At 36.2% G+C, this 22,030-nt stretch overlaps 1 protein-coding gene across 3 annotated transcripts in view; it reads left to right on the top strand.

Moving 5' to 3' along the window:
• Nucleotides 1–22,030, top strand: part of LOC145263171 (putative U3 small nucleolar RNA-associated protein 11) — a 309,596-nt gene that overhangs the window by 4,912 nt on the left and 282,654 nt on the right. For all 3 annotated transcript variants that reach the window (XM_080120209.1, XM_080120207.1, XM_080120208.1), the window contains exon 2: nucleotides 14,447–14,508. In XM_080120209.1, coding sequence (XP_079976335.1) covers nucleotides 14,447–14,508 — 62 coding nt within the window. The remainder of the gene's footprint in view (nucleotides 1–14,446; nucleotides 14,509–22,030) is intronic.

Genomic DNA, 22,030 nt, shown 5'->3' with positions numbered 1-22,030 from the left:
AAACAAGTTTTTTTTTTTTTTTTTTAATCTATAATCCCGTCCCTTACAATGACACAATATGTTTTGTTTAGTTTCAGATGATTATTTTAAGCATATTTGGAACCCCCTCAAAACAGGGGTGGGGGGGTTGTAAGCAAAAAAAAATATATATATATATATATAAATATTGTTTATGAAAAATAAGTACACTGTTATAAAGTTCATTCTTCTCTTCATAATCGCTGAAAATTTCGTATTGATTGGATAATTATCTGATTTTTGGTAGATTTTTTAAAAGATGGTCCGTCAAAAAGTACTTACCTGCTCCCCCCCCTTCAGTTTTGGCGGTGCCTAAAAAAGACTAACCCACATGCGGCAAGCAACAAATGTTGAATATTTATCTTCCCGAAATCGAGCAAATTAAATAGACAGGCGAGCTTCATTGTTAACTGTGAGATATTACGATTTATATATGATATAAAAAGTTTGAAAAAGTTGTGAACCGACTGACTGCTTCTCTGAAAAAAGCCTTTTGTAGACATACAGAAAAAAGCGAACACACACACATACATACATACATACATTTTCGCTTTTATATTTATAGATAACAAAATAGCTCTAGGGTAACAGGGGCATTAAGCACCGCACTTTAGGCACATGAACACAAATCATCTTAAATAAAAAAAAAATCTGAATCAAATGTTAAAATGAAAAGTATCATAGTTTTCTTTACTTATCTGTTATGAATATTCACCACTTGTTGGAATAAAAAATCCATAAGAAATATATATATATATTTTTTTTTTATTGACACATACGTAATTCTATTTTGGTAGATTTTGGGGGCATTAAGCACCTATCTTGGGGGCATTAGGCACCCACCTTATTGAGTGCAAAACCCTAACCCATCCACTCCTCCGCTTCCATGTCTTGAAGGCTCCCAGTGATGGCTGCACATCTGGCATGATACAAACGTCTGCACATCTGGCATGATACAAACGTCTGCACATCTGGCATGATACCAGAGGCTACAAACGTCACACTGTATCCAGTTATCACCACCAGCTTGTCCACACCGTCCACATTCAGTGTTATCGGATGAGTCAGAGTCAGTCGGGCTCTGTGATCCTGGGCGCTTTGTGTCCTTTTTGGTGGTTTTGCCCCTACCTCTGCTCTTACTCCTACTTCTGCCTTGTCCTCGTCCCCTCTTTGCAGACTTTTCCTCCCTTAACCTCTGGATGCAATCCTCCTCTGTGAGACTTTCGCCATAGCGAAAGCGCTTAACTCTCGCTGATCTTCCTCTTCCTGTATTAGAGAAACGAGTCTTTAGCTGGGAAAGAAAAAAGTCCCTAATAGACAAAGGGGAGGATGAAACACCATGGACATCAGATAACACTCCAGCAGTTGGGGCAGTTGATGATCCAGCAGAGAGTGAAGGTGAGGGTACAGGGGAAAGGGTGGATGGCGTTCCCGATGAAAGGGCGGCAAATGCTGTTCCTGATGAAGGGACGGTAGATGGCGGGGCAGCTGACTGAGTTCCTGATGAAGGAGAAGCAGACAAGTGGTTTGAGAGTGCCAGTCGGGGGTCTAGAGGAAGAGGCGACAGATGGTGATGGGGTGTTCACTTGCGGCCGATCAATCAAACTGACAGCTTGGGTATTGAACGGGCAAATCCCTGTTGAACTGAAGCCTGCTTTGATAGTCTCAGGCTTAAAAGATTCTTCAAACAGTTTCTTTAACTGGCTGGGAAAGTCCTTCTTGCCCACTGGGCCCCTGTGTGTTCTGGCAAACTTCAACAACAATTGTTGCCATTTCAGTTTCACAGGCCGAAACACGGCACGATCAAATGGTTGCAGCAGATGAGTGAGGTGGGCCGGAAGTCGCAAGAGAATGACATTGTTCTCCTTTGCTTTTTGAATCAAGGCGTAGGAAAGATGGGAAAAATGGCCATCATATATCAAAACCCGTGGTTTATCACTGACATCTCTTGTGTTGATCAGGAACAGCTTGGTGAACCAGTCGAGAAATTCTCACTGGTAGAGTAACATGCTCCGTCAGGACCACCTGTGCACCATGCTTCGTAGAGGTTTTTTCCCTTGTACACAATATACGGAGGAAGAACTTTTCCACTGGCAGAGCCAGAACAGTTAACAGTGATCTGTTCTCTGCCAGATCCACCAATGTGCTGGTTGACTCTTTTTGACCCTTTTGCGGCCAAAACGACTTGGGACAAAGCCGGTTTCATCCGAGTTAAAGATTTGGCATGACATGTCCTTCATGCCAGCAGTGGTTAGGATATTGTCTAGGATATTGTCCAAGAGTTCAAACCAATGTTTCATTATCTCTGGACATTCTGCTGCAGCTCTTGAGAAACCAAGGTGTTCGGTCTTCCTTGGTGTGATGTCAGGATGGCGAGAAAGAAATCTATCAATCCAGTCCCGACCAGGTCGTCCATTTTTGAAGGGAGTGTTGAGTTTCATTGTGCACACAAAGTCCTGAACCATATCTTTCACTTCCTCCGATGAGAAGCCCCAGCCCCATTCAGACATTAGTTTGATGCATTCTACCAGTTCGGTTTCTAGGGTAGGAGACAGTGCCGTCTGTCTGCCAACATGGGCATCCACAGGGATTTCACCTTTGGTTCGTTGAAGCAGCGACTTCTTGTTCACACCAAAATGGTTTGATGCTCGGTTGGCAGACATATGTCCATTCATGACTGCATTATATGCGTCATTCATCGCCTGACTGCTGCTGAAGTTCACTCGCCCACCACTTTTCTTTTTCTTGTAAGTACGCACCATTCTATGAAAATGTAAAATGTGAGGGCATTAAGCACCAAGTATAAACAATGGACAACTTTATCAAATAATTTTGAATGCCAATCAAATAAATGGTAATGTGCAAGCTTATAGATATACAAACGAGTTTTGTGGCTGAAATATCATTTATATTGCTATTTTTCTATTAAAATAGCAATGTATATGATTATTATGCATTCAAATTCTTGGGAATGGGGCATTTAGCACCCCTAGGAATTCAGCCTCATAAAACACTTTTGTGTCATTTCCATTCATTTAAAAGTACCTCATACAAACAGACACATCAAATTTCATCATGTAAACGAGGCAAAACGATGCTGAACACTGTTCCATTGATCACATTAATACATATCAACATTCTATCTTCTGCCAAGTTGAAAATAGTACTGACGCTGATAGCATTCATGATGACAAGGAAAAAAATAAAATAATCTGAGCATTTCTCATGTAAATTATGAAGGCATTACTTACTTCAATTCAATATTGACTTGGTTCACAATGGAGAAGCTTGGAACTTGTAAAATTTTGGTGAAAACAGAAGTTTTGCTGAAGGACTGTCACAGGGAAAAAAGTTTGTATTCATGTTTCAATATGGCCGTTAAATGATTAAAAGCACGTGTTACAAACTTCCACTTGTAATTTTAGTTTGAATTTACCAACTGAACCAGAGGCTTCTGATTGGCTTAAACTCAAAAACTAGTGGGGGTTGTTGCCCCAAGTTTTATAAGTAGTAGTATAGAGCGCTTTTGGAGTATCCCTCAAGTAATGGGGCTTATTGCCCCTGGAGCTTAATGCCCCCTGTTACCCTAACTAAACATGTAAGAAATTTTTTTATAACCAGATTTTCAATTTAAAAAAAAAAATTCGATCTGATGTCAAATCAACAGCAAAAAACCTGTTTGCAACTGTGATATTGCTGCTGCTGATGCTATTATTAATATTACAGTCAACATTATTACAATTGCAAACGATTTTTTCCAGATATCATGTTTTTAAATTGCTACCTGCTACGCTCTCATAGTAGGTAGCAATTTAACAAGGTACAATTATTTTAACAGATAAACATAGTAAAAAAAAAACTTTATTTAACAGTGTGTGTCCAAAGAAAATTTTTTCAGAATTTTCCGTACTCATCAATTTTGAAATTTTTTTTGCACCTGTAAATTCACCCTTGTCCAATCGTCTGTTCGTCTATCCGCACTTTTCTTAATAATACGCCTTGGAATTTTTTGAAAGTTTGCATAAACATGATATGAGTAAAAAAAAAGTAACAGAATGGATTTTCTGGGAAAACTCTGGTTGCTCCCCTAGGGGTCCCTTTTCGGGTTAAAATGGCTAAAATTGATACGTTTGTGCTTATTAACAAAAAAATTGATGGTTTGGATTTTTAAACTTTTTGAAAAGTTGTAACTAACTGATTTCTATATAATTTTGTTTGTCTATACTTTGCAATAACTCTTGCGTGTGCTGCAGGGGCTCTTTTAAGGCTAATAAAAACACTTCATTTTTGGGACTATTTTACCATATTTGTGTATGTCTATTTAGTTTTGTATGGTACTGAACTCCAATTTAAATATGTTATGGCCTTGGACTTTTGGGGCTAAATGATGGACTTAGTCATTTTTTAAATGTTTTTTTTTTTAATTTTTTTTTTTTTTTTGCATGATGCAGAACTCAAATTTACATATGTTAAGACCTAAAACTGCACCACTTGTTCATTTTCACCAGGATTTGATGTCCCCTGGGGACTTTTGGGGCTAAATTGGGAGGGGGGGGGGTTAAATGCTGAACTAGTCATTTTTTTTTTTTTTTTTTTTTTTTACACAACAGAAAAAACGAGTAGACAAATGTATATTGGACACCTGAAACTATTAAGTGACATCTCTTCTGGCTATTTTTCAAATTTCATAAAACATTCTTAATATAAACACGGTATGAGCATTTACAAATCAGGGAAGGTCATTAAAAAATCTTCCCGAAAACGCTATTTTATGATGTTCACATTTTTATCACTTTATTTGCTTAAAATATATGTAATGTACATTATTATTTATTAATTTATTTGAAAGTATATTCATTTCTGAACAAAACGGTGGTATTTTGAAGATTTAAAGGCTTTATTTCGTAAAAATTTTTTTTTTTTTCTTCAGAGTATCCATCATCAAGCTTAAATATCAGCTGATGTGATATTGTAAGCATGGATGTCTGCTCTGTGTGTGTGTGTGTGTGTACTTCCTTGATGTTGCATTTTCGTAATAAAAAAAGGTGTTTGAAAAAAGTAGTCCTTTCTTTGAAATTGCATTTTTCTCTCATTTTATATATTTTTTAATATCACAACTGTTATAAATAATCTATTTGCAACAGTTGTGGTTATTGTTGTAATTCTGTAAAAGCACCAAAATGTTTACTATCTAAAAATGTGTTACTCTTGCAGAATTTGATCAGGATCCTCAGGATTTTCCATCGATTATGGCTCTGGCTTGACCAGCAATCATCGAATTAAGCCAAGCATTCTTCAAATTTTAAAATGCTAAATCAATACTTTTTTTATTAAAAAAAAAAGTAATTATTTTGGTGATGGGAAGGGTGGGATTTATTGAAATGGAAGCAGATGACTCTGGATCTTTGGCAATGATGACACCATTGACAAGGAGGGTTTCTTGGTGAAACCGAAATGCCAAAACATTCCTTCCAATAGTAGACAAACATATTCTGCCAGAAACTGCAGTCGTATCCAATTGTTGGAAAGCCTATAACAAAGTTGGTGGAGAAGGATTCCACAACCTGACTGTGAATCATAGTCTGCATTTTGTAGACTCCACGATGAAGGCAACAGCAAATCTCTTTGAAAGAATGTGGAAGAAAGCAAAACCGCAAAACAAGAATGCGGAACCAGCCAGGAGCTTCCAGGTACATAGCTAATTAAATTTATATGGAGACAAAATGCCTGATATGATGGTTAATTAGTAAAAGTTCAAAGTCTTTATTGGTGAATTCCGTACCATTGTCAGAGCGAATACACTTGATTTCACCGTAGGGAGCCATGTCGGCTAGATATTTTTTAGTTGCTAGCAGGGTATCAGATTTGTTCTTTAAAAAGTAAACCATTATTAAACCTGAATGGTCATCTACGAAATTCAACACATATCTATAATGTTCTCTGGCCATCGGTTCTACGGGACCGTTCAAGTCACAATGTACCATTGATAGGATATTTTTGGCCTTTTTGTCTGGTATCTTGTTTTGATAGTTTATTTTCCCTTGTGTACAGATGTAGCAGTTGAAGTTTTTGATGTTTGTATTTTCATTCCATCAACTACAGTCAGTAACTTTTTGATATCAGGAATATTGCAGTATCCAAGAATTTTATGCCATGTCTGTAGATCATGGCAGGTGGTTTTCGATGGGACTATGCTATTTAAATAATATAGTCTTCCATTTTCTTTGATGTCGAATACAGTTCCATTCGGGTATACCAGTTTTGATTTATTGGGGCTAAAGTTTATATTTGCACCTTGTTTTGTGGCAGCTTGTACAGAAAATATATTTTGTTTAAATTTTGGGACTACAAGAGCGTTTTCTAAAATACAGAAATATAGTTCACCTTTTATTGTTCTTTAGCGAAATTTTCGCATTGCCTCTTTTCAAAACGATATCATTTACTCGACTCCCGTCAGCTAGTTCTACAAAATGATTTTGTGGTTTAAAGTTGGGGTCAAAATTGATAAAATCAGATTTCTTTGTAATCACATGTGTCGTGGCCCCACAATCGACAAGAAAATTATTGTTTGTTGAAGCATTAAACGTACACGAAAATAAAAATGTATATTCACTAACAGAGCTCTCTACATTTTTAATGGAGTCACCATTTTGAGTCCTGTATCTACATTGGAAACTCTTGTGATTAGGTCGTCCACAATTATAGCAAATAATTTTTGTACTTTTCTTAGGAGAAAAATTTTTGGCAAAGTTGCAGTATAATTTAATTTGGGTGTTTTTATGTGTGTATTTTTAAATTTCATATTTGTGGATTCGTTTTGTTCTGTGATCATTTTTTCAGTTTCTTCGTAACTTCTGAGTGCTACCTTGAATTGGCTAAAAGTCATGGGTTTTTCTTTCTGGGTTATCACGGTTGAAAATGGCTTGAAATCACTCGATAATCCCTTAAGGACCATGGAAATTAACAGACTGTCACTTCACCAGACATTTTTAAAGAATTTGCAGTTGTTTCGACTCTTATAATATAATCAGTAATAGTTTCGGCTTCCATTCGTTTTAGAGAGGTCAGTTCAGTGTATAAAGAAATAATTTTGGGTTTTCCTTTCGATAAATAATGCTCTCTCAATATGTTTAATGCTTTGCAGCCATCGTCCAGGGCTTCTCTCATTACCAGTGATAGACTTTGGTCATCTAAACACTGTATTAATTCCGCAAAGACAGTTGCGTTCTTTTCAATGAAGTCGGGGTCGTTTCTGTTTTCGGGTTGTGTTTGAACTACTTTGTGTAGCTTTTGGATTCGTAGATATCCTAGAAATTTAACTTGCCACAATTCGAATTTTGATTTGGATCCATTGAAATAAAGACGCACGCTGGGCGCATAGCCTCTAGAAATGTAAGCCATGTTTAGTTTCAGATGGTTCGTTGTTTTAACAAGTCTTGAGAGGTGACTGGTTTGCAGTAGACAGAACAGTTTCCGATGGTTCGTTGTAACACAAGTCCTGAGAGGTGACTTGTTTGCAGTAGACAGTTCCACAGAGTAAAATATTCTTATGTCGAGACGGAAAAAAAAAATGTGAAATTGCTCCAGAAAAGGTTTAATATTTATGAAGCAATTCTGGTTTCTGATTGGTTGGTAGCAGAACATGAATTAATTCGATTTTTCAGTTCCTAGTAGCATCGTTTATAAATAGAATTGTCCGGCTGTGTGGGATCATACCCCGTTACAAGTCCAAAATATTGCAACAGTGTGTTTTTGTATGTCTCGCAATGACTGTGTAACAATTGCCCACAGCCCTCTTGGGAACGCCAATCATGCAGTGGTAATAGTTGAAATCGCCCTAAACTCTAGAGCAAAAACTGAAGAGCCACTGCTCAAAACAATGAGATATTATAAAAAGGCTAACTGGGAAGCCCTCAGGGACCTCATCAGGGACGCTCCATGGCAAAATATCTTTTCACTTCCTGCTCGACATTGCGCAAGTGAGACCACTGAATGGTTCAAAGCGGCAATTGAAGCATGCACATGTTCCCACACGCAAATTCTATAGCAAACCCCACTCTCCCCAATGGTTCACTTCAACTTGTGCAGCTGCCATAGCGCAAAGGCAGCATGCATACCGCAAATTTAACCGCAAGTCCAGTTAAAACAGACAGAAGTACATAGAAGCCAGAAATAACTTTAAGAAAGAAATAGCGACAGCTAAGAGAGAATTTACTGAAACCACCCAAAAACGCATTGAAGCACAGAAATTAGGAACCTGAGACTTCTGGAAAATCTACAACAGTGTAGTAAATAATGGGCAATCAACAATTCACCCCCTATCCAACAATCATGAGGTTGTTTGCTCAGCAACCGAAAAGGCTAACATGCTTGCCAGACGGTTTGCCTCCAACTCCACACTGGACTCTGCTAACCACCCCCTCCCTGACTTTCCTTTGCAGACAGACGCCACACTAGACGATCTGAAAATCACCCCTTCTCAGGTGCATGCTATCATAAGAAATCTTGACACTGCAAAAGCATGTGGACCTGATCTCATCCCGGCTGTGTTATTAAAAAAGTGCGCCGCCGAAGTAACTTCAGTTCTCTCCAAACTTTACAACAAATGCCTTAATGAATCTTGCTTTCCTGCCTGCTGGAAAACTGCTTCTGTAGTGCCAGTTTTCAAGAATTCTAGTGAAAGAACTGACCCAGTAAATTATTGCCCCATTAGCCTCCTCCCACTTTTCACCAAAATATTTGAGACTATAATTAGCCAAGCTCTAGTCCAGATGCTAAACTTCTGACTGACCAACAATATGGATTTAGACAAGCCCGTTCCACAGCAGACATCCTAACTGTAATCTCAGAACATATACCATTCACTGGACAAAGCGGGGGAGGGTAGAGCGGTAGCTCTAGATATATCTAAGGCTTTTGACAGTGTATGGCATGTGGGTCTTAAGAAAATCAGATCATACGGCATCACTGGAAGAATACATAACATAATTAGATCCTTCTTAGTTAAGAGAAAAATCCAGGTTGTCCTTGACTGTTGTACATCTAAACAATACAATATAAATGCAGGAGTGCCTCAGGGGTCTATCCTTGGACCTTTGTTATTCCTTATATTCATAAATGACCTTCCAGACAAAATTCTGTGAGATGGGTATGTATGCTGACGACACCACGCTCTATAACAGACACAACAGGAAAACAAATGAACACATATCTAAAGAATTGGCAGAAAGACTAGAGGAAGACCTCCAATCCGTAATGGAATGGGGACAAAAATGGATGGTCACCTTCAATGCTGCCAAGACTAAACTTGTTTCCTTCAATAATTACAAGAAATCTTCCCTTCCGCCAATAGCAATGGCCAATGACTCTTTATCTGAAAGTACATCTTTTAAACTCCTCGGCCTAACGTTCACAGGAAACATGTGTTGGAACAATTACATTGAGAACATTGCCAGGACCACTGCGAAAAAGGTAGGTTCTCTCTACCCTGCTAGAAAGCTATTAACGTATCCTATACCACTATAAGGCCACCATTCGCCCATATATGGAGCATTGTTGCCATATTTGAGCTGGTGCATCTGCCACTGGTCTCTCGCTCCTAGACAAGGTTCAAAAGAGAGTCACCAATCTGATAGGTCCTGAACTGTCAGCTGAACTTCAGCCTCTGTCCCATCAACGAAATGTTGCATCCCTCTGCCTGCTCTACAAGTAACGGCGAATACTCTGATGAACTGCAAGCACTTGTGCTCCCTCAACGTAAATACCCTCGACAAGCAGCTAAATCCCACCCCTTCACATTTTTTTTTCTTTTTCCAAACATCGTCTGCTTCATGTTCGGTGATTTTTTTTTTTTTTTTTTTTTTTTTTTTAACAAGGTTAACACAAGTGTATCTTTTTTTTCTTTTTTATTGTTTTGATTTACACCCCCCCAAACCAACACCCACACCTCAATTTTTGCCCCTCACACACTTCGATTTGTTTTTTTTTCATTTGTTTAAAATTTTTTTCATTTGTTTTCATTTAACTTTTTTTTTCATTTTTTTTTTTTTTTTTAAAAATATTTAAACGGCCCATTTAGTTTTGATTCACCCCCCTCCCCAACACGCACACACACCTTCAAACACCTGGGCAACGCCGGTCTATAATATAAATGTCACCTGTCTGTTTAAATGTATGTTTGTATGTTTGCGTAAAACTTTCGACAGAAGCAACGGATTTTCACAAGATCAAAATCATTTCTTTCAGAGGACAAATATCGAATAATTAGCAAAAAACATTAATTCCTTCATTCTCAACTGGGCACTTTTCTATAGGGAGAGGTCTCTTTTTTTCGATATTTTTGAAAGTCATCTCCTCTTGTAGATTTTCTAGCCTTAATTTAAACCTACGTCACTTCTCGTTTGGCAATGGGTACAACAGCAAAGAATGTCAGTTTTTTTTTTTTTTTTTTTTTTTTTTCTTGCCTCCTTTGTGGTACAGGTTCGAGCCTGCCTGCCTACTACCACTTTTTTTTTTTTTTTTTTTTTCCTGCTGAACATACACCTCCAAACACCCGGGTAACGCTGAACACCTAGGCTAGTTAAAAAATAAAAATCACGTTCATTCAAAATTTGTGAACAATTTGTCAGCTTTAGCAAAAAGGTTTTTACATTAAAATAGGTGGGCAAAAGATATTTGACACTTTTCCAACTGTAATGTTTTCTGTCAGTGACATCACTTGTTTAAATAACATTTATTTTTGTCTGTTGTAATTCTTGTAAAGTTTCACTGTCAGTGTCAAACACCCTCTTAACAAAGTAAAAACTCCCTTAATCCTACCTCTCTTACCTTAGGTAGGAGTGGCAAATCTCCTAAAACCTTTAGCTGTAACAATAACACTAAGTCCCAGTGGCCAGCTCCCCACCAACCAAAATTTCTCAGTAAGCTACAGATAATCGTAAAAAAAAAAAAGCACTTTCTTGAAGAAAAGTGCAAAAACTACCAGTAATTATCTCCCATAGAAAAAAATGGGTTAACTGCCCTAAAATGCTGTAATGGCTCAAAATGGGGAATCATTTTACATTAAATTTTAAAATAATTTTTGTTTCTCTTTCATTAAAGTTTTTCAAGGTGTTCACACACGTATAATTGTCTGCAAAAGTAGAATCACATATTTTGGAGAGGTGGTCAGATAGGTTGGGGTGTAAGGAAGATATGTATCTATAATGATACCAAAGAAATATGGCAATATATTCATTTTTAAATGGTCCTAGATTTAGATTTCAGTTTTTGTATATAAAATGCATTACAATTCGGCTTTAATTCTTTGCTGTTAATGAATACTAGCATTACAAGTTGATTTTTTCTTTTTAGATAATCGTTATTTTATCAACTTGCATGAAAATAGCTGTGTAAAAGCTACTTAAAACCGTTTGAATTATGCAAACACCATCAGTAGTTTAAAAGTTATGAGAATTTTAAGTGCCAAAATTTATGCTTTTCTGTGGACATTTTTCTGTAGAAAAAGTGGGCTAAATTACGGACCTCAACATTTCAAGAAATTTGGTTATTTTGCCACCATTTATTTATTTTTCAAGCTATTCTCATGAAATTTGGCACTCTTATGTAAAATTGTGTGCTCTTTCTGATTATGCAGTCAAATCTAATGTATCTCTTTACCATAAGCCATGAATTATAAATTCAGATGTACAAATTTCAATTTTTTTTAAACTGCCGTATGGTATCATACAGTGGGTGTCTATTCATGAACAAAACTAAGTATTATAGTTGTATTTAAATATAAAGTTATTGAGAATAGGCATTTTCCTGCCTCCTCACCAAAGGAGAGCTTAATCTGGGGTGTAGCCATTGAATGCCCGGTATTTACTACTCCCTTCAAAGAAAAAAAATTGAGTAGATATGAATTAATCTCAGAAATATATCAAAGAAAAATTTTCATATAGATTTTGGATTTCTGTAAAAGATGGAAATTCCCATAGTCGACCAGAATTTATGCATTTTGGGACCAGTCCAATTGTTAATTTTGTTAATCCTCTCTATCTGACCCAAAATATAACCCTATTTTCTGAGATGGAACCATAAATCGTACTTTACATGAATCCTCGATGTAACTTTCACAGTACCAGGATACCAGGAATCCTGATAAGCAACAACTATATATTCACCAGTTGATGGTATTTTTTGTCATTTCTATTCTGTTTTACTGAAAATTAAATTATGTAAACAAAGAAATAAAACGGTAATATTTTTATCTTGTTTCTACCTTAACATTTAAAATTACTTCTATAGGTTTTAAGGTATGCTGAAAACGAATATCGCATTTAAATTTCTGCAAATAAATAAGGATATTAAGCAATGTCATTTCTGATGTTATCGCTGATGGCCATCTTGATATGCGCAAGCGCAATCCCTAGAAACTATGCACAAACGCGCATACCAAGATGGCCACCAGCAACAACGTAAGAAACGACATTGCTTAATATCCGGAAAGCTACTTATTTGCGGAAAATTTAAATGCGATATTCTTTTCAGTATACTCGAAAACCTATAGAGGTAGTCATTTTAAAGAAAACTGTTAAGGTGGAAACAAGGTAAAAATTTACAAAATGCATCACAATGAAATTCTTTATTGAACCGCCTAATTATTTGTATTATTATTTAGATATCCTAAGTTAAAAAAAAAACTGGTTTGTTTTACAGATTCGAAAAAATTGTCTTGACAATGAATTAAAAATAAATTCAAGTTTCACGATATCTTTTTTTTATTTAATTGTTAAGTAAAAGTACAGAATAGTTAACAAAAAACACCCTTCCTTCCACATGTTAAGAATGGGTTTCTAAATAATGACGTTATTATTTCAGCATGGTAGCATAAGTACCTTTTATTTGTTATGCTTTTTTTTTTCTTTTTTTTTTTTTTTTTTACCACTAAAAAACACAATTCTACCTTAAGTACAAATAAGTAGTTAAATGCATGTACTTAGTACAATTTTTTGTTTTTTAACGCTTTTAGTGCACGTGTACTGAAAGCGTTAAAAACAACAAAATAGTATTGTTTGGAAATCAAATTTGAAAAACTTGAAAAAAAATTTTTTTAAATTGACGAACTCGGAATAAAAAAATGACTAGTCTAGTAAGACAAAAGCAGAAACGGTTTTCTATTTTTAAGAGAATGCTTTAGTCAGCTCAGCGCATGATGCGCTTAGCGACCGTTTTTCTGTAAGCGAATTTGATTTCTATAAAAGATAACATTTGAAATAAAATTCCGCACAATTAATAATTATCAAATATTTACATATTATACATGAAAATAATTCTGAAACTATTATTTATATGAAAATGGATGATATATGCAGATTTATGTCATCAATTTTGAAATATTCTTTGTCAACTTTGCTCGGTCATAACTTTGCTTCTTATCATCGTAAAAATAAAAATCAAACACCAGTAGAGATGGACTTCTTTGTTTATATAGCCTGTAAAATTTCAGCCATACCCAATCAAATTTAACCCCGCACATGTGTCTCCAAACGTAACGTATAAAATGAAAACATTGAAAGAAGTGTTTCCCCTTTTGTCGTCATTTTTTTACCAATTTTTCATTTTTAACTTGAAGTATAAAAACATTGAACGCATAAAAGAAAAATAAATTATCATTGGAATGCTTATTCTATTCTCTTTCTATCAATATAATTCTTTTAAAAACTGACCAACAAATAAAAAAGACATTACTTGTTGAAGCACATTAGGTATGTAATATTGTCGATGTCCACGGAAATACAGCATACGCTTGTAATGCTATGAATATGTGGCATTTTTAAGGAATTGCAGCATATTTATGTACATTTACTACAGATTATATGGAAACCATTAATTTCTGGAGATTTTCAGTAGCATATTCTGATTCTTTGCACAAAAATACCTATATGACAAAATTTCATTGCTTAATCTTGTGAAGATATAACATTTTTACTAAAAAAAAGTACTGTAAAAATGTGACAAAATGCATATGGTCTTAAAGAAAAAATATCTAAACGTGCAAGGCACAAAAATAGTCATAACTTCCTTAATTTTCATTGGATTAAAGAAATTTAAAGATTTTTTATCAAGCTCTTTCTATATATGCCATTATTGAAATATGTTCAGCCATTTCATTGTTTTGACATGTATTGCTAATATAAAATGCAACTTTTCTTAAAAAATAAATAAATATTAAGTAAATTTAAATAGGTTCTATTTTTTATTTATTGTCTTTTTTTTTTTTTTTTTTTTTTTTTTTTTTAAATTCGTCTGTATCTGTTACTTCGTTTGGTTTAATTCGGTGATTGCTAGTCGAGCCAGAGCCATAATTGATGAAAATCCTGAGAATCTGGGTCAAATTCTGCAAGAGTATCCTAAAAATTAATCTTGATTCTTTTCTTTTCCACAGCCTGGTTCCCGTGCACATCTTGGATTTCTTGAGAAAAAGAAGGATTACAAGAAACGTGCTGAGTAAGTAATTGATGGGTTTTCCTTTTTTATTTATTTTTTTTTGTCAAAAACTCTAGTCTCCACTAGGATGTCCTATCTTGAAATCGCTGAATTGACTTCAATGCTTTAGAAGCATCATCCTATTAGTTTGAGTTTTTGCTTTAAAATATTTTTTGAAAAACATTAATAATAGCATCAATTAATAATGAAGAAACCCCAAAATAGTCTTTAGGACTATCATAAAGGGGGCAGTGAGGAGTATAGTATTGAAGGAATTGCTACTTCACATATTAATCTTAATATACTATTTGCTTTGTGTTTTGTTTTGTTTTTGTTTTTTTTTTTATTGGGGGTAGTGTAGTATCTGTTCTGTTACTATGATAATATCCTCCTAGGCATTACATTCTCCTTCTTTGGGGATGGACTAGTATAACATTAAAAACTAATCTTTTTGTTGGACATCATGAAAATTTAATTCTTAATGTGCTTAAAGAAGCCATCATAAGAAGCCACATTAAGAAGCCACATTAAGAATTAAATTGTGGGCAAATTTTTAAAACGATTGATGGGTTATTCAAATGGTATTTTGTCAAAACCTAACTCTAAAAAAGGGAAACGAGTTGATAATATAACTGTATCAGAATGATGAATACAGCCGCCAAATGTCAGGCAAAAAATTTTTGTTAGTATACCAAAAGGTGTTCAAAACAAAAACGCTTGATAGTGTGTAATTTACATGAAATGTATGTTGCTTTTAAATAGAAATATCTCGATGTCAAGGTGGGGTTTTCCGAATTTACAGAGATGCATCCAAAGTGGTGTGTTTTAGCTGGATCTACAGGTACACATTTTGTTTATATCTGTAATATACATCAGAATGCAAAACTTGTTGTCGATGTCATGAAGTGGAACATCACTTACAAAGATTTGATTTCAAAGTTTGTTTATAATACATCACTGAAAACTGCCCTGGTAGAAATTCTTGGATGAGGCGCTGTATGATATGAACCCTGATGACGAATTTCATTTTAGTCAATTGGACACATTAACATATGCAGAATATAAAGATCTGTTTATTGACACCTTTGATAATCTTACTAGACAATCATATCTAACAAAATGTCAAGCCAGATACTTGAATCAAAAGAAAGAATCTTTGTTCCAAGGAGGTCCTTGTTCAGAGACTTTGCAGAAAACTTTAAATTTTTAATACAAGACGAAATTCAAAGATCTCATTGGAGCAAGGAATATTGCACTCTGCACTGATTTACTACCAAGATTCTGATCAGTGCTAAAACATTTCATTGTTTTATTTCCGATGACAACACCCATGACACTGCATTCGTGTATCAAACTCAGACACTGTTCACTTAATCCAGACCTTATGAACAAACGATGGCTGCAAGGCTCAATATAAAAACTTCAAGAATTTCATCAATTTATGCTTGCATAAGGAGGACTTTAGTATTAAACATGAGTGTTTTTTTTTTTTTTTTTTGCCACCAATCGTGGAAAATCCCCAGTAAAACACGATGTGGCTAAGCGGTCACTCCAACGACCTCTAAATAATCAAATCTTTGATTATAAAGCCATGCTTTCTATCTACCAGATGTCCACCATCCGTTTCTTTGCGATAAGGAAACCATGGAGAAGGTGAGAAAGTCACTTGAAGCAAGGTTTCCCAGTGCCAGGAATCAGAGCTAGCCACCTTTTTGTACCATTTCAACATCAAAAATTGTTGATAAGTTGTCCAGTGTGAATGAACTATATATTGATATTTATGACTAACTTGCCATCAATTCTTTATATCTCCGACATCACACCAATCCAATATATAACCTGTTCTGGTGGGTTGGTATCGTGAATGAAATAAATGCAGAAGAAGGTGATGTAACTGTCAAGTTCATGCATTTCCATGGACCACGCAAGACATTCATTTGGCCGCAGATTGATGATACATGGTTTGTTCCCATCAAGAAAATTCTTTGTGTTGTATCTCCAACAATATGTACCAGAAGGACATACACAATAGCTGACCAAGAGTATCAAAGAAATATTTTTGCATCTCAGTGGCATAAAGAACACAACAGCATGTAAATGTTGAATGCTGACTTTAGTTGTGAAATCCACTATTTTCTAAATAACATTTCACTGCAACTGTTTTATCTTTATTTTTTAATGGATGCCTGTTTGAAGATGGAATTTGGCACTAATGGCCACTCCCCATACTGATCGAAACTGTTTACTTCCTATTAAGGTAGTTCTCAGGGAATAGTTCAAGTTTCTTTTTGTATATGAAATAGTAAGCTCGCTCAAAGAGGGGCCTAGCTAAAACAAACAGCCCTTAATAAAATTGCCATTTTTTTGTATGAGAAAAGGGAATAAGGGGAGGAGCCAGAAAGGCAGAAAATGAGTGTACATAAGTTTTTGAATCATCAAGACTTTTGAAAAGTTTTACTTTCAACAATGTGAGTGAACAAAAGAACTTTAATCATTTTTGGTGGAGACACAAATGTGCGAGATAAATATATGGAGAAAGCCTTTGGGAGAACTACTTTTATTGTAAATATTTGATTGAATTGAGCCTGTTTACTTTTAGCATCTGGTTTACTCCAAAATTAAGGTGTGACGTGAGTTTAACACATATCTAAATTGATTATCACATCGAATAGGGGGAGGGAATATTTTTCATTATCATCAAAAATATACCCGGCTTTCAGCAGAAATTGTGAGTGAACAAAACAAGAACTTTTAACCAGTTTTGGTCCAGAGACAATTTGTTGTGTCTAAAAAAAAAAAAAAAAAAAAAATATGAAAAAAGTAATGCGTTATCACTCCCTCTTCAGGGAGGACCTTTGTGACCTTCGGGCCAGTGTAGTATCTGTTCCGGCAGATGCTGCAATCAAAGACCATTGCCCTTGTGGCAATCTTCTGGCCCATGTAGGGGAAACCCTACATGGGCCAGCGGGCAAATCACTATCCAGCTCCCATTTCCCACTTCTTGGGAGTTGGTCCACTTTTCCCCTCCCCCTCTCTCTCCACATTAAAAAACGGCCTTGTGCCTAATTTGCTCAGTGGGGAAGCAAATAAATACATACCATACCAGCTACACCCTTTGAATTTCTCATAACTAGAGCAACTCGTATGTAGAGGGCTACTGTACTTACATTGTGGCAAATTTAATTTTGTATATGCATTTTTTTTTTTTTTTTTTAACACTTGAAAGTTTTTAGAAATTTAAACTGTCAGATAGAAAACCTAGTTTTTAATTTCTCAACAAATATTGAAAATTTTGGAAAAAGGTATTTGCATGCAATTATTTTCTAAATAGGAAAGATGAAAGCAATATTACTTTAACAACAATTATTAATATGTCAATGCTGCTGCAAAGTAGGTGAGCCCTCTAACGTGTTAGGAAATTACTCAAACCTGACAGTATCCTGTATCTCTACAAAGCCACTATTCACTCAGGCATGCAATATGTTGCCACATATGGGCTGGTGCATCTACCACTAGTTTCTCTTTCTTAGACAGCATCCAAAAGTCTTGCAATTAATGGGTCTTGCACTATCAACCAAGATCCAACTTTTGTCCTATTTCTGAAAGGTTGCATCCCTGTGCCTGTTTTGCAAGTACCTTTAATGGAATATGCTCTGATGAACTTGTAGCACTTTGGAGGAGGGAACTTTGTGTAAATATTCCCAACTAACCTGACAAGCAAAAATTCCACCCCTTCACTGTAGAAATCCCTAAATTTTGGTAGCTCGATTAGCCATCAAGTTATGGTCGTTCAAAGTTTGTCGGAAAGTTGAAAATAACCATTTACTGTAATTGTTTCTTTCCACAAACTGCTAGATTTTGAAATTGCCTTCATGCTTCTTGCTCCCCTGACTGTATTAACTTGCAGAAATTTAAATGTAATGTTAATGGACATCTCGCTACTCAACTTCCTACATAGTGCCACTGTCCCAAATAGTAGCCACTTATAGCCAAGTGACAATGTGTCTTGTTTGGGGGATTAATAAGTATCCTTTGGTCTTTTCACTGAGAACTGTTACTTTTGACAGACCTGTTGTCTAACTTTGGCTGTTAGAATTGCATCGCATAAAACTTGCAAGAGCTGAATTGGCAGAAGAATGTTGATGAGAATTGAAAAGGGTCAAGAGGTTACTAGGTGCAGGAGAACAAGCAGTTGATGTGTATATTAATGATGCATGAAACCGTTGATAGTTACTGTGATGAATGAAGATGATGTGCTGTAGAAGATGATTTATGGAGAAAGATACGGTTGGCTGAGATGGCATCAAAACTAGGAGCCAAACTCTGAATGAATGCTTAAGTGAAGAAATATGCCCTTTTTATATTGTTTTGCAAGCTGGTCCTGATATGACGCTTTGATGTGGTCGAATCAAGTGATAATTTTGGCTCTGTCACATGGATTAAGATCTTCAAGGATCAAACCACAGCCACCGAGAGTAAGAAGGCCTGTTAACTGAAAAATGTCTGGAGGCAATATAGGTAAGATTTGTCAGACTGTCAGTACTGCATGAAGGCCATTTGAAAAAGAGCAATAAAACATTTTTAAAAAGAAAAAGGAACACAGTTCAATTAAACTGAACTTTATTCAATATAAAATATAAATATTATCTATGTAAAATTAATAATTTTAGTAGTAATTTAGTAATAACTTTAACAGTTAATGCGATAGCTTCCATACATTTATATCTGATCTACCTCTGCATTCCATATTTAAAAAGGATGTATCAGACCTGACCGAATGGTTAATTGTAGGCATAGACCGATTCATACCATCACAAAAATCCAACAAAAACCTAACAGCCAGCCATGGTTCTCCCCAGAATGTGCTGCTGCCATCGCGCACAGAAATCACTCTTTCCATAGCTACCAACGTAATAGATGCACTGAGACTAAAGCTGCTTTCAGAACAGCCAGCAACCACTGTAAAAGAGTAATAAAAAATGCCAGAGAGCTATATGCTCAGTCCATTAAATCCAAAGCAGCGACTTGGTTCCCATTAGTTTTGGCAAATAGCAAACAGGATCCGGAACAGAAGCGTGCGTTCTATCCCAACCATCATTAATGGACCTGAGGTCATCTCGTCAGCATCAGACAAGGCCAAACTATTTGGCAAAAACTTTGCAGCTAATTCTACCCTATGTGATGAAGGCCATCAACTCCCTGTATTTCCTCCTATAACAGACAACATGCTATGCAACACAAATATCTGTGCGTGAGGTCACCAAGCTAATCAAGAACCTTGATTCCAGTAAAGCAACTGGCCCTGGCAGCATTCCAATTATAGTGTTGAAAAAGCTTCAACCAAAACTTGCCCCCATACTTACAAAACTGTTTAAGCGTTGCCTTAAGGAGAAGTGCTTTCCAACACCCTGGAAAAAGTATGCCCTGTATTTAAGAATTCAGGCGATAAGTCATCTCCCTCTCAGTACAAATCAATAAGTCTCCTGTGTCATGAATCCATATTAGTCAACCACCTCAGCAGAAATAATGTAATATGGTTTTCCGTTCTTCCCAAATGTGAAGCAGATGTGCTAACGGTTATATCTCATAGGATTAGTGAATATCTCTAGGACAGTTACTCTTGACATATCAGAGGCCTTCGATAAGGTATGGCATAAAGGCCTACTTCACAAGATTTTCAGCTACGGTATAACTGGAAATGTTTTCTCAATTATTAATTCATTTCTCTCTGATAGGCTCATAAGAGTGGTGGTTGATGGGCAGAAATCAGAGGCCCACAGTATTAATGTCCATCCTGGGCCCAACTCTCTTCCTAATCTACATCAATGATCTCCCAAAACACATACTTAAATCATTCGTTGACATCTATGCTGATGACACGACCATCTATTGCAACACATCAAAGGCCGTAAATGACAAAGTTCTCTCTGATTCTCTCTCCTCTGATCTTGAGCGCGTGGTACAGTGGGGGAAGAGGTCTCTGTTTACTTTTAATGTATCTAAAACCAAGCTCCTATCTTTACGGTCCTGGATATGACCTTAAACTATATCCAGTGGTGAGGCCCCAGCTTGCGGGCTTTGGGGAGTGTGGAGCCACCCTTTAATTGCCACTGTTCTCAGGTCCACTCTGACCCAGAGTGGTAGTACCTGTTAGGGTCCCAACTATGGGTTAAATAGAAACCGACTTGAAAACAACAAATATATTCTATTAAAAAATTTTTCTTCAAAATCTTTGGATTCGGCATTAAATAACCTGAAAAGGGTTGATATGCCGTAAAACAAAAACAACCAACCTATCTTTACATCTTCAACGCTCTGATTCCCATCTGGCATCAATTGAAATGAATGGCTCTCATCTTGGGGAGGCTTTATGTTTTGACAAGCTTCTGGGTTTGACCTTTACTCCTGATCTGAAGTGGGCCACGTACATAAAGTCTGCTGCCAAGGTCGCTGGGAAAATGGTGGGGTCCTTTTACCGCTCCAGAAGGTATCTCACTACTGATGCTATTCTCTATCTCTTTTAAAAGCCAAGTGCGTCCAAGGATGGAGTACTGCTGCCACATCTGGGCAAGACCTGCTGAAAACAGCCTATCCTGCCTTAACAGAGTACAAAATAGACTTTGTGGCTTAGTCAGGGATGCTCTTTTTTCTTCCCTGCAACCTTTCTCCCACAGAAGAGACGTTGCGAGCCTATCTTTGTTTTATCGTTATTTTCATGGCAAGTGCTCGTCTGAGCTCCAATCTCTGGTCCCCCCCTCGCCAATCTTTCACGATAAACACTCATCTAGTTGAAACCACTGTCAATAATTTTCCCCACTCTTTATCTGTGCCTAAATCAAAACGTAGATTCCATGAACAAAGCTTCTTTCTTAGAAGTGCACGCCTGTGAAACTCTGTTCCGTTTGCCTGTTTCATACCTGACTACAACTTGGATGTCTTCAAGTCCAACATAAACGAATTCCTGATGAACCGCCCCCTTAAGCAAGACACTTTATCTAATCTCCAATACTGACGATTACGATACTGTACACGCAATAACCCTCATCTCTGAGTGACCTCCAGGCCTTGATAAGTGGTGACCTCCATGTAAAACAAAAAAAAAAAAACAAAAAGTAATTTTAAAGCAATATACAATTTAATACTGATAAAACTGAATTATGAATTTAGGGAACAAACAATTAAAGAAACATTAAACACAAATATTTTTTGGCCTTCCCGAACAAGATCACAGTGCAGTATCTTTTTTGATGCTACACTTTACCTTTTCTGTCCTCGGTAGGTGGAGGAGAAATCTTTCATCACTGAGATTATTTTTGTTCCTATCCAGAGTGCCCCTGGATTTTGCCCACAAGATTATATGTTGAAATATTTAAATAACTATTACTTTAAATACAGAAATTATATTTAAAGTTTCGGTTTTCTGTTCTTCTATGTCCATTATTTTCCCATGTTTTTCATCAAAATGTGTAGTGTATTAGTTGTCTTACAGGCCATCATCAGTGATCACTCACTGCCAGTAACCTGTGGTGTTCTCTGGAGACCA

Source organism: Euprymna scolopes, chromosome 38, assembly GCF_053919585.1.
Source record: "Euprymna scolopes isolate OS-2025 chromosome 38, ASM5391958v1, whole genome shotgun sequence".
In the NCBI taxonomy this organism is placed as follows: domain Eukaryota; kingdom Metazoa; phylum Mollusca; class Cephalopoda; order Sepiida; family Sepiolidae; genus Euprymna; species Euprymna scolopes.
The sequence above is the reverse complement of the archived record's forward strand: the minus strand, read 5'-3'. Positions and strand labels throughout refer to the sequence as shown.